Here is a 17,500-nt window from a genome sequence, read left to right on the forward strand (position 1 = left end):
AGCTGAGAGAGCGAGCGGAGGAGGAACGAGGGATGACAGAGGGCGAGTGATAAACAGCCTCTCTCTCTTTTTCCTTTTTATCGGAGGACTCATTTACTCTCTCTCTCTCTGTGTCTCTCTCTCTCTCTCTCTCTCGCTGGCTCGCTCGTCTCATTCGTCGTCTCTCTCTGTTGGTTTGGCGAAGAGGCTCCTTCCTCTTCTTCTCCTCCTCCTCCTCCTCCTGTGCTCTCTCTCTCCGGATGATCGAGGCTCGGCTGACTGATGTGCTGAGCTGTCAGTCATGTCTGAGACTCTCTGCTTCGTCTACGGGAGGAGAGACTGAACGAGCTTAACGAGTTTCTACCGACTGCTCTGCCTCCGTGTGTGTTTGACTGTTAATTATTCAGTCGGTCTTTATGTAAGCGGCAGAGAGAGAGAGAGAGAGAGACGGGCAGAGAGACAGACAGGCAGGGAGGGATGTTTGTGTCGGTGTGGTACGCCAAGAAGATGGGACGAAGATTCATCAACAACGTGAGGAGAGCGAAGAGACACAGGCAGAGGATGATGGTAGGACGCTGCTTTCATGCTTTCTCAGGCTCTTCTTAGCGTGTGATTGGCTGCGGAGCGGAGGGGGGGAGGGGGGAGGGGCTGTGGTTTAACCAATCAGCTTGTGCCGAGGACAACGTGTCGTTAACCTGCCTCTGTGAGGGGGCGGGGCCAAAGCCGCGATGAGTTCACGTCTCGGGAAGGTTTCCCGCGTTTACGACTCGTGGCGTCCATCAACCATAATCACAACTTTCACACTGACGTTAGCGATAATTAGCTTCGCGGCTGTTAGCTTCAGCTGCCGTCGCTAACTTCACTCTTATCTTTGACTGTACAGCGTTAGCTTAGCATAAACACTAACATGCTACGTAGCTACGTAGCTAAAACAGTACCTGAGATCTTTTAGTATGTATGAAACCAACAGTGCGTGAAGTGCGCACTATTTCCAGGGAAATATTACAGTATTTAATCACTGGACACTATGGCGGCATAAATATCCCACAATGCAATGCAGTAGTGATGTTCACAACAACAACATAACAGACAACGGCGGACAGCGACCAGGGCAGGTCCGGCGTAACGTCAATAACGCTTCAGTTCAACTAAGGTTTCACTTTGCTACAGGTGACATATTTTATAAATTAGTTCAGACTTTATGGTTACCATGGTTACGCATCTCCAACCGGCGAGGAGGCTCTCAGGAAGTGACGTAATAGTTACGGATCAGTGTACCGTTCACGCCTGACGCGTGTTAATATAAAATAAGATGCTGCTATGAAATGCCGACGTCTTTGTGTTAACGGCTGCATTAGTCGGATGTAAGAGGAGGAAACTGAAACTACGAGAGTCTGTTTCCACAGTAAATCATCTGTTGACTGTTTGGTGGTTATTCATTTGTGCTGTAAGATGTGAAATAATCAGAATATGACGATTTATTTCTCTCAGTTCAGAGGCTTTATTCTCACCGCCGCTCGCTCTCCTTGCTCGACCACCGCCGCGCACTCTCTCTCTTTTTTGTGGTCGCTGGGTTTTCACTTGATGCTCCGATAATCGAAACAAGGTCGGAGTCGCGGTATCAAGACAGTTTGATCATTAAAAACAGCAGCTGGACTTAAAAACGCGCCAGACGCTTTCAGTGCGTAAACTTTTGTTAGCAACCACATCGACTTCAGTTAGCTTCAGGACTGTTAGCTTCAGTTAGCTTCAGGACTGTTAGCTTCAGTTAGCTTCAGGACTGTTAGCTTCATCTTCTTCACTTTCATCTTTGACGGTAGTTAACACAGTTATCTGTGTCATGTGGGTTTCACCACTAATCCGTCTCTTTGGGAGACTGGCGGCGTCCTGAGTGAACGTGAGCGCAGATTATTACAAGCCGGATATTTCTGCACATTCTGACACTAAAATGGCTTTTTTCAGGAGGAAGTGAACTTTGTTGGAGACCTTCCTCTGTCTCAGGAACGCTCTCTCATTTATGTTTATCATTTTGTTGTCATGAACTTCTGTTTACCGCTTCTCTCTCATTGGGGGGGGGGTTGCTAAATGCTAACTGTCCAGGCTCTAATGCTAACATTAGCTCAGCCGTGTATCCGCCTGCTTCCTGCTTCATATAATCAACATAATGCACTTTAAATAAAGATGAAACACACCAAGGTTGATCATGCACCTTGTTTTAAAGAAGTAAACTCCGTCGGATGCTGTGGTTGTATCCTGGCCGGCAGGTTGAGTTTGTAGGGCTGAAGAGGCAAAGCTAGCCCTTTAGCATCATGGATGTATGAAGAGAACTGGATACAGCATCAGAAGCAGGGCCCCGTTCATTCCTATGAAAGCTGCTCAGTGCTTCTTCTGCATCTGTGTGGCCCATAAAGCAGCTCAATCATGTGGCTCTTCTAGACTTTTCAAAATGTGATCGAATGGATCAATTTATGATATGGAAACCAGTCATTTTGCGGGTTGTGATGCTGATTTACAGACGTCTCTTTCATAATGTAAGTCTGTGGGGAAACGTCTTTTTGGGCCAGTGTGCATCACGTGACCTTGTAATTACACAGTTTGGCCGCTGTGTCAAATTTGCTTCAAAGCCTGGCGCTCTTCCTGTATCCAGTTCTCTTCATAGACTCGTGGTTACGATGGGTCGTGTCTAGATGGGGTTCGGGGACGAGGGGGGAGAGGCGACAGGAAGTTTATACCATTTCACACCACTGGCGCCGCTTGTAATGCATCATCTGTTGTTATAGAGCATCTTTGATAAAAGCCAAAGACTCTTACCTTTGAATTTTAGTTAGCTACCAGACTGTTAGCTTCAACTGCAGTTATCCCAGTAACTCCAGTCTGAAAACCTGCTGGGATGTTCTGGGAGATGTTTGGGGGCTGCTGGGTCTAATGTCTCTGCAGCATCTTTGATATATGATTTAATTCCTTCTGGAAGATAAATGTTGGTCTCACAGCTAAATTACAGACTGAATATCATTTACTGCGTCTTCCTGTCAGTAAGGTTTTGTTTTCTTGACACTCTTCTTTAGTTAGCTACATGACTGTTAGCTTAAACTTCAGTTAGTAACCAGACTTTGATTAGCTACATGTATTGAATATATCATGACTTTTACCTTCGTTAGCCTCTAAACTGTTAGCTTCTAGTAGCAACTATAGAAATGTATCTTTGATTTTTAAATACAAGTTAGCTTCTTGACTTTTATTGTTGGCTAACCATGTTGGCTTTGGGACTCTTAGATTCAACTTTACTTAGCAACTAGACCTTACATTCGGATAAAGTAGCCTAAAAGATAAAAGCTAAAGACTCCTACCTTTGAATTTAGTCAGCTACTAGACTGTTAGCTTCAAGTAAAGTTAGCAAGTACCTGATATATGTATATATATATATTTTTTACTTTAATTAGCCTCTAATTGTTAGCTTAAGCTCAGTGTAGCTGCTATAAATCTTTCGTTTTGACATTAATTAGCCACAATTGAGCTTCTTGACTTGTTTTGTTGGCTGACCATGTTGGCTTCTCGACTGTTAGCTTCAACTTTAGTTATAAACAGACTCTTAGTTTTGACCCCAGTTAGCTAACTACAGGACGAGCTAGTTTTACACATAAAAACCAGTAAATGTTACTGTTTATTCCTGATTAGTACAAAGCAGAAGCTGAAAGTTCTCTTCTGTCTGTACATCAGTGAAGTGTTTTATATAGCTAAGAGTAAACAGGAACCATGTTAAAGGGTTCCCAGTGTTCCCAGTTAAAGCAGCAGTCAGGTGTCTGTAATCATTCCTCCTGTTCATACTGGATATTAAAAGATCCTTCAAATGTGCTTTCAATGGAAGTGATGGAGGATAAAATCCACAGTGTGTCCACACAGTCATTTAAAAGTCTGTGTGAAGCTTCTATTCAGCTTCATCAGTCTGAGTTAGTCATATCAAGTGGATATCTGACACATTTACAGTCTTTTTAGCATCAAATTCCCTCTTTGTGTTTCCTCGGACAGTGTTTCCCTGTTGAGCTGCAGGTGGAAGTATAGTAACAAAAAGAGGGACTTTGGCACTAAAAAGACTGTAACGTTGAAAGATATCTACTTGATTTGACTCATTTGGACACTGAAGCTTCATATTAGCTTCAGACTGTGGATTTTGTCCTCCATCACTTCCATTGTAAGGTCATTATGAAGGGATCTTCTAATGGTCAGTATGAACAGGAGGAATGATTACAGCTTTAATGTTCATTTGGACTCCTGACTGATGGTTTCAGACACATTTGAATAATAGTGAACCAGTCCTTCAACATCAGGCTGATGAATCTTCTCCTCATAAATAAACAGTTCAAATGAATCCGACAGACTGAAGCTGTTTGTTTTCAGCTTGTGATGTTCTGATGAATGCAGAGAGCTTCTCACTGATGTTTGTGACCTTTCTGAACAGCTCTGTGGTGGAGAGACCTCCACCACAGAGAGAGAGAGAGAGAGAGAGAGAGAGAGAGAGAGAGCTGTCAGGGGAAATGAGGAATGGGTTTAATTAATTCAGTGTGAACTGTAACTCTCTCTCTCTGCTGTCAGTTTGCCTCTCTCGCCCTCTCTCTCTCTCTGTTATATAACTGTGTTCTCTCCTCCAGATTCTCCAGAGACAAACAACCAAGTTACTGTGTTGTAGAGCTGACAGCTGCTCAGCCTGCAGCAGTTCACTGTGCTGCTGACAGACAGGCAGAAAACACTGCACAAAAAGCTAATTCAAGGAAGTTATAATGTCTTATTTTAGGATGATTAAACCTTTTTTTTCATTCTGATCAAAGACAAACACTCCTGTCAAGCAGCATCTGCACTGCAGGTTATTAGACTTGTTTCATGGTCTTCATTTGTCTCAGTAAGGTATTCAGTCTATTTTCAGCTCGAACTGACAGGAAACGAGTCTGAAAAGTGGATTGCACCGTCATCACCCTGCTGTCTGTGTTATAAAGAAAAAAAAACAAGATTGATTTGCTTGTTTCAGAAATCAGAGCACAACTAAAGTGTTTGAAGATATTAATACCTAAACTGAGACAAATTAAAAGGTAGAGGCACACCACAACTCACTAACGCTTTAAAGAGTTCGACTTTAAAGACAAATAATCCAGTTTCAAGCATCTTTAACTTGCATTTCATTTCTCATATGTGAATATTTGTGAATCTAAGTCTTTATGTTAAGATCATTTTATTCTTGTTTTTTGCTGACCCTGTTTTTGCAGTGCAGCGTATTATAAACAAGTTCTGTTGTGTATTTGGTTCACGGTCAGTGTTTAACTTCAGCTCTTCTCATCAGCTCCTCAAAGACCGACTCTGTCTCCTAGAAATCACGTTCACAAATGACTTCGCTGCGACAGCCTGTATGTTTTGTTGGAAGTGCAACGTTAACATTGATACACTAGTGAACCCGTGAAATTTGATCATTTCAAGCAAGAAAATCTGCCAACAGGATCAGTGAAAATGACTTGATATGTTTTCTTGAAACTACCATAAAATTAAACATGATCAGTTCAAAAAACTCCTTATTTATCTTCTGCTGGTCCTTTATGCAGCCCCTCAGTTCAGCCTCTGTCTCTAACAGGAAGTCTCGGCTCCTGTCTCTTTAAGCCCCGCCCCCCAATGAGCCCGCTCTGTTCTGATTGGCCAGCTTTACGTATCAGAGTCGTGTAAAGTTACCGCTGATGCAAACCCAACATTTCCTGCTTTATTGCTTCAAATTAAAAGCTTTTAAATGACTGAATAACGGGAGATTTTTATTGTGAAGAATATACAGGAAGTAAAAGGTTGAAACAACAACGTGTGGATATATTTGGAGCTGTTTGTCGAGCGGATCAGTTAGAAATAACGCAGGGAGGAAGAGTACACACAGAGACAGCCACAGTGATGATGATGATGATGATGATGATAAAGAGCTGCAGACAACCAGCAAACCTCCAACAGGCTAACCACTTATTCTACTTTGCTGTGCTGTGTAATGGAGTCACGGCTCGGCGAGGAGCAGACGACCATATAAGGAAATCCGTCACCAGCTGACGTCGCCTGAAAGTAGAAAAAACTGTTGGAAACATTGAGAGCAGAGCTGCTGCTTCCTGCTCACAGGGATCACTGCTATATATACATACATATATAATACTGCTACATATGTTTACCTCGTTATTTAACACTTTGGCCACGTTTAATATGAACATCCAACATTGTAACATTATATATATATGACTGAAAATAAGGAGAATCATAATAGGCCTCCTTTTAAACTAGTTTTTAAAGTTAGATTTAAGTCTGATCTGTTAGAAATTCACATTAAAAATGCTTGAAATTAGATTATTTGTCTTTAAAGTCGACCATGAAACAAGTCTAATAACCTGCAGTGGAGCTGCTGCTTGTCTTTGACCAGAAGAATCATCCTAAAATAAAATATTATAACCTCTCTGCTGGTAGAAGCTACAGCGGTACGACAGTGATCTTCCAGGTCTGAGGAAGATCCTGGTCTCTGTCTGCAGTGACTTGAAGCTTGAAGGTTGTACATGAGGGTCATATCTAGGAGACGGAGATGCTTCGTCTCTGTGGTCGGGTGAAAACCTCGTATCGTTATAATATAAAGCTTTGTGAGTGACGGCGGCGACGCAGACCGTGTGCTTCACATATACAGGAAGTGCTCAGAAGTTGTGATGTTCGTGATCAAACTGCTGTTTTCAATGAGTCGGTAACGTCTTCTGACTCTGAGATGTTGATCTGAGTGAGATTAAAGGTTAAATATAAGACAGTTCGGTGCTGTGAGAACAGAGGTGCGTCCTGATGCGTCAGTCACTGGTGACGTGTTAAGACGTCACCTGTGTGCAGGTGTTTTCAGGTCACAAACAGCTGATCTGTCTCACCTTCTGTTCGTCCTCACTGGTCAGACCACACTGATCCATCTGACACAAACTGCATGTTTCTGTTAATGCAAACTGTCCCACAGAGTCAGAGACACTGACTGTAGGTACCCTGACAGTCATTATGCTGTTTATGTCAACACACAGTGCTCCCTAGCAACAATAAAAATACAGTCTGGCAAAAACCCAGAAATGTGTTTCAGTTTCCTACATTCATCCACCTTTAAACTCCATCACAAGCATCCAGCATCACCACTGCAGCTCCCAGACACACCTGCAAAAACAGCTGCAAAAACAGCTGTACACCATCCTGAACACCACAGCAACCACCTAGAAACCCCAAAGAACAGAGTGTAAACCTGCAACAACCCAGAATAACAGTTGCAACCACCTTTTCATCAGCTAAACTGATGCATTGTGGGAACAGGAGGGATGAAATATTCAATGCTGGGTTGACAGGTGTTAGAACCTCTTATCTACATCAGAGTACTGCCACAGAAACTACAAAGTAACACCATAGCAACGACCTAGCAACCACCAAGTAACACCATGTCAATCACCTGATAACCACTATGCAACACCATAGTAACCACCTGATAATCACCAAGTAACACCTTAGCAACCACCCAAAAATTACCAAGTAGCACCATAGCGACTACCTGATAACCACCAAGTAACACTATAGCAACCACCAAGTAACATCTTAGCGACCACCTGATAACCACCCAATAATACCATAGTGATCACCTGATAACCAGCAAGTAACATCTTAGCAAGCACATGACAACCACCAAGTGATACCATAGTGACCACCCAATAACCACCAAATAACACCATAGCAACCATCTGATGATCACAAAGTAACATCTAAGCAACCACCTGATAATCACCAAGTAACACCTTAGCAACCACCCAAAAACTACCAAGTAGCACCATAGCGACCACCTGATAACCACCAAGTAACACTATAGCAACCACCTGGTAACCACTAAGTAACACCATAGCAACCGTTTGGTGATTACCAAGTAACATCTTAGCAACCACCTGATAACCACCCAATAATACCATAGTGACCACCTGATAACCAGCAAATAACATCTTAGCAAGCTGACGACAACCACCAAGTGATACCATAGTGACCACCCAATAACCACCAAATAACACCATAGCAACCATCTGATGATCACCAAGTAACACCTTAGCAACCACCCAAAAACCACCAAGTAACATCTTAGCAACTACCTGGTAACCACTAAGTAACCATAACAACCATCTGATGATCACAAAGTAACATCTTGGTAACAACCATCCAAGTAATACCATAGTGACCACCCAATAACCACCAAATAACACCATAGCAACCCTCGGATAACCACGAAGTAACACCTTAGCAACATCCAATCATGTGGTTTGGATTTGGTGGTGGGCGGGGCAACAGTTTGGTACATACGATAAAAAAGGTTGGGCTGTCAATCAAACTGTGTGGGCGGGGCCTGTGGCACTGTGTGGAAGAGATGATATGAGAGGGAGAGAGAGAGGTGGTCGCTATAGCTACAGTTACAGTTGTCTAGGTAACCGGCCCCCTGAGGGCTGAACAGCTGTTACCATGGAGTTGCCGTGGTGATGAGCCGTTAGCAGAGAGAGATGCTGGAGGTGATTTAACCCTTTGTGTGTTTTTACAGATGAACGGATCAGAAGGAGAGCTGGAGTACGAAGAGATCACACTGGAGAGGGTGAGACACACACACACACACACACACTCATAATACACACACACACACACTCATAATACACACTAATACACACACACACACTCATAATACACACTGATACACACACACTCATAATACACACTGATACACACACACACACTAATAATACACACTAATACACACACACTCATAATACACACTGATACACACACACTCATAATACACACTAATACACACACACTGATAATACACACACACTGATACACACACACTCATAATACACACTGATACACACACACTAATAATACACACTAATACACACACACTCATAATACACACACACACACACACACTCATAATACACACTAATACACACACACTGATAATACACACTGATACACACACACTCATAATACACACTGATACACACACACACTGATAATACACACTAATACACACACACTGATAATACACACTGATACACACACACTGATAATACACACACACTGATACACACACACTGATAATACACACTGATACACACACACTAATAATACACACACACACACACACACTAATAATACACACACACACACACACACTAATAATACACACACACACACACACACTAATAATACACACTAATACACACACACACACTCATAATACACACTGATACACACACACTCATAATACACACTGACACACACACACTGATAATACACACTGATACACACTGTAACATACACACTGATACACACACACTGATAATACACACTGATACACACACACTAATAATACACACACACACACACACTAATAATACACACACACACACACACACTAATAATACACACACACACACACACTAATAATACACACACACACACACACTAATAATACACACTAATACACACACACACACTCATAATACACACACACACACACACACTAATAATACACACTAATACACACACACACACTCATAATACACACTGATACACACACACTCATAATACACACTGACACACACACACTAATAATACACACTGATACACACTGTAACACACACTGATACACACTGTAACATACACACTGATACACACTGATACACACTGTAACACACACTGATACACACTGTAACACACACTGATACACACTGATACACACACACTAATAATACACACTGACACACACACACTAATAATACACACTGATACACACTGTAACACACACTGATACACACTGTAACACACACTGATACACACTGTAACATACACACTGATACACACACACTAATAATACACACTGATAATACACACACTAATAATACACACTGTAACACACACACTGTAACACACACACTGATACACACTGTAACACACACTGATACACACTGTAACACACACTGATACACACACACTAATAATACACACTGATACACACACACTAATAATACACACTGATACACACACACTAATAATACACACTGATACACACACACTAATAATACACACTGATACACACACACTGTAACACACTGTAACCCACACTGATACACACTGATACACACTGATACACACACACTGATACTGATTCGTCCTAAAGATAAGCTCCACCCGGCTGACATCAGCAGCTATTTTTAAGTCTCCACCCGGTTATTTTAGGAATCATTTCAGAAATCAAACCAACCTGAACCGAAGCTTCAGATCAGAGTCGTTTGATCACGCGGCTCCTGATTTCATCTTTACGCTCCAGTTTCAGTCTTCTGAGCCGAGTTTATCTGCAGACGTGACAGTGAACATTTCACAAGAAGAAAAAACAAAACTGAGACAGAAGTCAGGAAGAAATGAGCAGAAATATATTTTACGTTTATTTAAATTTCTCAAACTCAGACGTTTAAAAAATGATAATTTCTGCATCAGTCAGTTAAAAACCTCCAGTCATCAAAACATGTTTGTGCAAAGAGAAAGTAAATTAAAACAGTTTAAAGGTGCAGTTCAGTAATAAATATGTGGCCAGAAGTATGTGGACAGTCAGTTCAATGAATATGAAGAATAAAGTTTCCAACTATTAAAATGTTCTGATTTATTTCTCATCAGTTACAAACAGTTCAAATAAATTCATCTTCACATCAGTGAAGGAACTTCATGTAAACACCAAATCTATAAACGAGCACATTTCCGTGTTCTACTTCCTGTCAGGTCCGAAACGAACACAGACACATTAATCAGTCAGGAGACGTCTTACAGCAGCTGAACCAATCAGATAATCTGAATCCAGACTGTCAGACGGGACCCTGAACGCACCAGTGGTGACATCATTTCCTCTTCTCGTTAACCAATCAGACGAAAACAAAGTTAATTTGAGCTCATTCAAAGAATCAGTTTAACTATTTATAAAATAATAACATGAAAATATGAATGATTAACTGTGTGTGTGTGTGTGTGTGTGTGTCTGTGTGTGTGTGTGTGTGTGTGTGTGTGTGTGTGTCTGTGTGTGTGTGTGTGTGTGTGTGTGTGTGTGTGTGTGTGTGTGTGTGTCTGTGTGTGTGTGTGTGTGTGTGTGTGTGTCTGTGTGTGTGTGTGTGTGTGTGTGTGTGTCTGTGTGTGTGTGTCTGTGTGTGTGTGTGTGTCTGTGTGTGTATGTGTGTGTGTGTGTGTGTGTCTGTGTGTGTGTGTGTGTGTGTGTGTGTGTGTGTGTGTGTCTGTGTGTGTGTGTGTGTGTGTGTGTGTGTGTGTTCAGGGGAACTCTGGTCTGGGTTTCAGCATCGCAGGAGGAACTGATAATCCTCACATCGGAGACGACCCGTCCATCTTCATCACCAAGATCATCCCGGGAGGAGCCGCCGCCCAGGACGGACGCCTCAGGTACACACACACACACACACACACACATACACACACACACATACACACACACACGCGCGCGCACGCACACACACGCACACACACACACACGCACGCACGCACGCACGCACACGCACGCACACACACACATACACACACACACACACATATTCATTGCTCTCTCCGTCTCGTCAGGGTGAACGACAGCATCGTGTTCGTTAACGACGTGGACGTGCGTGAGGTCACTCACTCCATCGCCGTGGAGGCGCTGAAGGAGGCGGGGCCTGTGGTCAGGCTGTACGTCCTGCGGCGACGCCCACCGAGCGAACGCATCACTCAGATCAAACTGATGAAAGGACCTAAAGGTAGGAGAGGAGAGGAGGTGAGGAGGTGAGGAGGAGGAGGTGAGGAGGAGAGGAGGAGGTGAGGAGAGGAGGAGGAGGTGGGGAGAGGAGGACAGGAGGTGAGGAGGAGGTGAGGAGGAGGAGGTGAGGAGGAGGAGGAGGAGGTGAGGAGGAGGAGGTGAGGAGAGGAGGACAGGAGGTGAGGAGGAGGTGAGGAGGAGGAGGTGAGGAGAGGAGGACAGGAGGTGAGGAGGAGGTGAGGAGGAGGAGGTGAGGAGGAGGTGAGGAGAGGAGGTGAGGAGGAGGAGGTGATGAGAGGAGATGAGGAGCTGTTATGTAACGGTGTTGCTGTCTCTCTCTGCTGGACACTTTATTTTCTACACACAAAATAATAAGATAATAATAAGAACCGTCAACCTGCCCAGTTATTCTACAGACCTCAGAACCTGTATGAAGCACCGTAGAACCCTGTTAGCACCGTGGAACCCTGTTAGCACCGTAGAACCCTGTTAGCACCGTGGAACCCTGTTAGCACCGTAGAACCCTGCTAGCACTGTAGAACCCTGCTAGCACTGTAGAACCCTGTTAGCACCGTAGAACCCTGCTAGCACTGTAGAACCCTGCTAGCACTGTAGAACCCTGTTAGCATTGTAGAACCCTGTTAGCACCGTAGAACCCTGCTAGCACTGTAGAACCCTGTTAGCATTGTAGAACCCTGTTAGCATTGTAGAACCCTGCTAGCACTGTAGAACCCTGTTAGCATTGTAGAACCCTGCTAGCACTGTAGAACCCTGTTAGCACTGAAGAACCCTGTTAGCACTGTAGAACCCTGTTAGCACTGTAGAACCCTGTTAGCATTGTAGAACCCTGTTAGCACAGTAGAACCCTGTTAGCACTGTAGAACCCTTTTAGCATTGTAGAACCCTGTTAGCACAGTAGAACCCTGCTAGCACTGTAGAACCCTGTTAGGAAGGTTCTCTGTTGATTCTTTCTTCTGCTTTCAATAATCCAATCATAAATGACTCCACAGACCTCAGAACCTTTATGGTGTTTTAAAGAACTGTGTTTGGACTTGATAATTCTACATATATAGAACCTTTATGCTGCTTTTAAGAACCTTTTAATATACTGCGATGTAGAACCCTGTTAGAAATGTTCTCCAGTGTTTCTGATGTTTATTATGCTTTGATAAAACCTGTCAGAAAGGTTCTCTAATAATTCTACATCTTTAGAACATGTATGTGCTGTTAAGAACCTTTTAGATAGATTCTGCAGTGCTTCTACAGACCTTAAAACCCATATCATGCAGTACAGAACCCCATCAGAAAGGTTCTCTAATAATTCTACATACCTAGAACCTTTATGCTGCCTGTGAAAATAGTTTTACACATTTCTGCTGCTCTGCCGCCCTCTGGTGGACAGTTTACATATGTCATACATATAATATTTAGCACTAAATAATTTGTGTTTATTTTATCAAGAACAAATTCACCTGAAACATACGGAGGACCAGGAACACAACATATCTGAATAGAACCTATATATGTAATACATACTGCAGTACTTTGAAACACTCCTGATAAACCTTAGAACCCATACAATGCAACGTAGAACCCTGTTAGAAAGGTTCTCTAATAATTCTACGTAGAACCTTCATGCTGCCTTTATCATTTTAAACACTTCAGAACGTTCATGATGCTTTTAAGAACTCGTTAAACTGTCAGTGATTCTACAGATCTTAGAACCCATATGAAGGATTTTAGAACCCTGCTAAAAAGGTTCTCTGTTTCTCTTTTTATTATGCTTTAAAGAATCCTGTTGAAAATGTTTCCAGAAGGTTTATGTGCCTCAAGGAACATATTTTAGTGTCATTTGTTGTTGTTGTGGTTCTTTGTAGAGACTCTACGGTCCTGAGAACCCTGAACTGGTTCTGTCTCCACTGGGTTCTGGATCATGTTATATATTATGTTAAAGTTTAAATGTTTAAGTGTTCCTGTTGTAGCTGAAGTGATGTATAACGGAGTGTCGGTTCTGTCGGTTCTGTCGGGTCAGGTCTGGGCTTCAGTATAGCGGGCGGCGTGGGGAACCAACACGTTCCTGGAGACAACAGCATCTACGTCACCAAGATCATCGAGGGAGGAGCGGCGCACCGCGACGGACGGCTACAGATCGGGGACAAAATACTGGCGGTACGTGACCTCACAGCCTGAACACTGACATGATGTTAGTCCACAGGTTCTCCTCTGACCTCTGACCTCTGACCCCTGCAGGTGAACCACATGTCTCTGGAGGACGTCCTGCATGAAGACGCTGTGTCCGCCCTGAAGAACACGGGGGAGGTGGTCTACCTGAAGGTGGCCACACCCACCTCGCAGTACATCCACCCTGCTGATCGATACAGCCCCCCCGACCTCACCAGCTGTACGTACACCTGTCCACCTGTCCTCTGTAACACCTGTCCACCTGTCCACTGTAACACCTGTCCTCTGTAACACCTGTCCACCTGTCCTCTCTGTAACACCTGTCCTCTGTAACACCTGTCCACCTGTCCTCTATAACACCTGTCCTCTATAACACCTGTCCACTGTAACACCTGTCCTCTGTAACACCTGTCCTCTATAACACCTGTCCACTGTAACACCTGTCCTCTGTAACACCAGTCCACCTGTCCTCTGTAACACCTGTCCACCTGTCCTCTATAACACCTGTCCACTGTAACACCTGTCCTCTCCGACACCAGTCCACCTGTCCTCTGTAACACCTGTCCACTGTAACACCTGTCCTCTGTTACACCTGTCCTCTGTAACACCTGTCCACTGTAACACCTGTCCTCTGTAACACCTGTCCACCTGTCCTCAGTAACACCTGTCCTCTGTAACACCTGTCCACTGTAACACCTGTCCTCTGTAACACCTGTCCACCTGTCCTCTGTAACACCTGTCCTCTCTCTGTAACACCTGTCCTCTATAACACCTGTCCTCTATAACACCTGTCCACCTGTCCTCTGTAACACCTGTCCTCTCTGTAACACCTGTCCTCTGTAACACCTGTCCTCTCTCTGTAACACCTGTCCTCTCTGTAACACCTGTCCTCTGTAACACCTGTCCTCTCTCTGTAACACCTGTCCTCTGTAACACCTGTTCTCTCTGTAACACCTGTCCTCTATAACACCTGTCCTCTGTAACACCTGTCCACCTGTCCTCTATAACACCTGTCCTCTGTAACACCTGTCCTCTGTAACACCTGTCCTCTGTAACACCTGTCCTCTGTGTAACACCTGTCCTCTGTAACACCTGTCCTCTATAACACCTGTCCTCTGTAACACCTGTCCACCTGTCCTCTGTAACACCTGTCCTCTCTGTAACACCTGTCCACCTGTCCACTGTACTGTAACACCTGTCCACCTGTCCACTGTACTGTAACACCTGTCCACCTGTCCTCTGTAACACCTGTCCTCTATAACACCTGTCCTCTTTGTAACACCTGTCCTCTATAACACCTGTCCTCTGTAACACCTGTCCTCTGTAACACCTGTCCTCTATAACACCTGTCCACCTGTCCTCTGTAACACCTGTCCTCTCTGTAACACCTGTCCACCTGTCCACTGTACTGTAACACCTGTCCCTTGTGACACCTGACCTCTATAACACCTGTTCGCCTGTCCTCTGTAACACATGTCCGCCTGTCTACCTGTCCTCTATAACACCTGTCTACCTGTCCTCTACAACACCTGTCTACCTGTCCTCTATAACACCTGTCTACCTGTCCTCTACAACACCTGTCTACCTGTCCTCTACAACACCTGTCTACCTGTCCACTGTAACACCTGTCCTCTGTAACACCTGTCTACCTGTCCTCTGTAACACCTGTCCTCTGTAACACCTGTCCTCTCTGTAATACCTGTCCTCTGTAATACCTGTCCTCTGTAACACCTGTCCTCTCTGTAACACCTGTCCTCTGTAACACCTGTCCTCTCTGTAACACCTGTCCTCTGTAACACCTGTCCACTCTGTAACACCTGTCCACTCTGTAACACCTGTCCTCTGTAACACCTGTCTACCTGTCCTCTGTAACACCTGTCCACTGTAACACCTGTCTACCTGTCCTCTGTAACACCTGTCCTCTGTAACACCTGTCCTCTCTGTAATACCTGTCCTCTGTAATACCTGTCCTCTGTAACACCTGTCCTCTCTGTAACACCTGTCCTCTCTGTAACACCTGTCCTCTCTGTAATACCTGTCCTCTGTAACACCTGTCCTCTGTAACACCTGTCCTCTCTGTAACACCTGTCCTCTGTAACACCTGTCCTCTGTAACACCTGTCCTCTCTGTAACACCTGTCCTCTGTAACACCTGTCCTCTCTGTAACACCTGTCCTCTCTGTAACACCTGTCCTCTGTAACACCTGTCCTCTCTGTAACACCTGTCCACTCTGTAACACCTGTCCACTCTGTAACACCTGTCCTCTCTGTAACACCTGTCCACTCTGTAACACCTGTCCTCTGTAACACCTGTCCTCTGTAACACCTGTCCTCTCTGTAACACCTGTCCACTCTGTAACACCTGTCCTCTGTAACACCTGTCCTCTGTAACACCTGTCCTCTGTAACACCTGTCCTCTCTGTAACACCTGTCCTGCAGCCTACATGGAGCCGGACTACATGTGTGATTACCCACAAGCCCTCCCTCCTCCGTCGCCTCGGCGATACTCCCCGATCCCCCGCGGCATGATGGGAGAGGACGAGTACTCCCGGGAGCCTCGGCGAGTGTGCGTCCAGCGCGGCTCCACTGGACTCGGCTTCAACATCGTGGGCGGCGAGGACGGCGAGGGGATCTTCATCTCCTTCATCCTTGCAGGAGGACCAGCAGACCTGAGCGGAGAGCTCCGGAAGGGCGACCAGATCCTCAGTGTGAGTACAGCGTGAGTGATGTCACGGTGACATCACAGCTGCTGCGGGGACTTTAACCAGCAGCTGAAACAGAAACCAAAGTGAAGCCTGCTGGTGAAACACAGGAAGAAAAGAACAGTCGTAATAATTATTATCATGTTTTTACTTCGACTGATCACAGATCTGTGATGTGTGTGTGTGTGTGTGTGTGTGTGTGTGTGTGCGTGTGTGTGTGTGTGCGTGCAGGTGAACGGTGTGGATCTCAGGTACGCCACACACGAACAGGCAGCAGCAGCTCTGAAGAACGCCGGACAGACTGTTACCATAGTAGCACAGTACAGACCTGAGGGTGAGCACACACACACACACACACACACACACACACACACACACACACACACACACACACACACACTGAAGGTGTTGTGAGGTGAATACAAAATAAAGTTCAGTATTTCATAACAAAGAGTAGAAAACAGGAGGATTGTTGATTAAAGTCAGAGGTGGAAAGTAACTCAGTACATTTACTGATGTACAAGTTTAGAGGTACTTGTACTTTACTTGAGTATTTCCATGTGATGCTACTTTCTACATTTCAGAGGGAAATATTGTACTTTCTACTCCACTACATTTATTTGACAGCTTTAGTTACTTTTCAGATGAAGATTTGACACAATGGATAATATAACAAGCTTTTAAAATACAACACATTGTTAAAGATGAAACCAGTGGTTTCCAACCTTTTTGTCTTTTGACGTCTTACAAAAAGCAGTGTGTAGTCGGGGTCACATTTCACATGTCTATGAGTTGTTAACAGCTCCACC

At 44.2% G+C, this 17,500-nt stretch overlaps 1 protein-coding gene across 4 annotated transcripts in view; it reads left to right on the plus strand.

Moving 5' to 3' along the window:
* LOC137174316 (disks large homolog 4-like) overlaps positions 1-17,500 on the plus strand; it is a 29,935-nt gene that overhangs the window by 2,794 nt on the left and 9,641 nt on the right. For 2 of the 4 annotated variants that reach the window (XM_067579520.1, XM_067579519.1), the window contains exons 1-8: positions 1-546; positions 8,567-8,617; positions 11,342-11,466; positions 11,641-11,810; positions 13,842-13,978; positions 14,060-14,210; positions 16,429-16,697; positions 16,923-17,025. The exon at positions 1-546 is cut by the window's left edge. In XM_067579520.1, the coding sequence (XP_067435621.1) occupies positions 457-546; positions 8,567-8,617; positions 11,342-11,466; positions 11,641-11,810; positions 13,842-13,978; positions 14,060-14,210; positions 16,429-16,697; positions 16,923-17,025 (1,096 nt within the window). In that variant the 5' untranslated portion in view covers positions 1-456. Of the gene's footprint in view, positions 547-793; positions 1,150-8,566; positions 8,618-11,341; positions 11,467-11,640; positions 11,811-13,841; positions 13,979-14,059; positions 14,211-16,428; positions 16,698-16,922; positions 17,026-17,500 lie in introns of those variants that run through there. The other 2 variants (XM_067579523.1, XM_067579522.1) reach the window with 2 other exon arrangements.

This window comes from Thunnus thynnus, chromosome 22 (genome assembly GCF_963924715.1).
Source record: "Thunnus thynnus chromosome 22, fThuThy2.1, whole genome shotgun sequence".
NCBI lineage: Eukaryota > Metazoa > Chordata > Actinopteri > Scombriformes > Scombridae > Thunnus > Thunnus thynnus.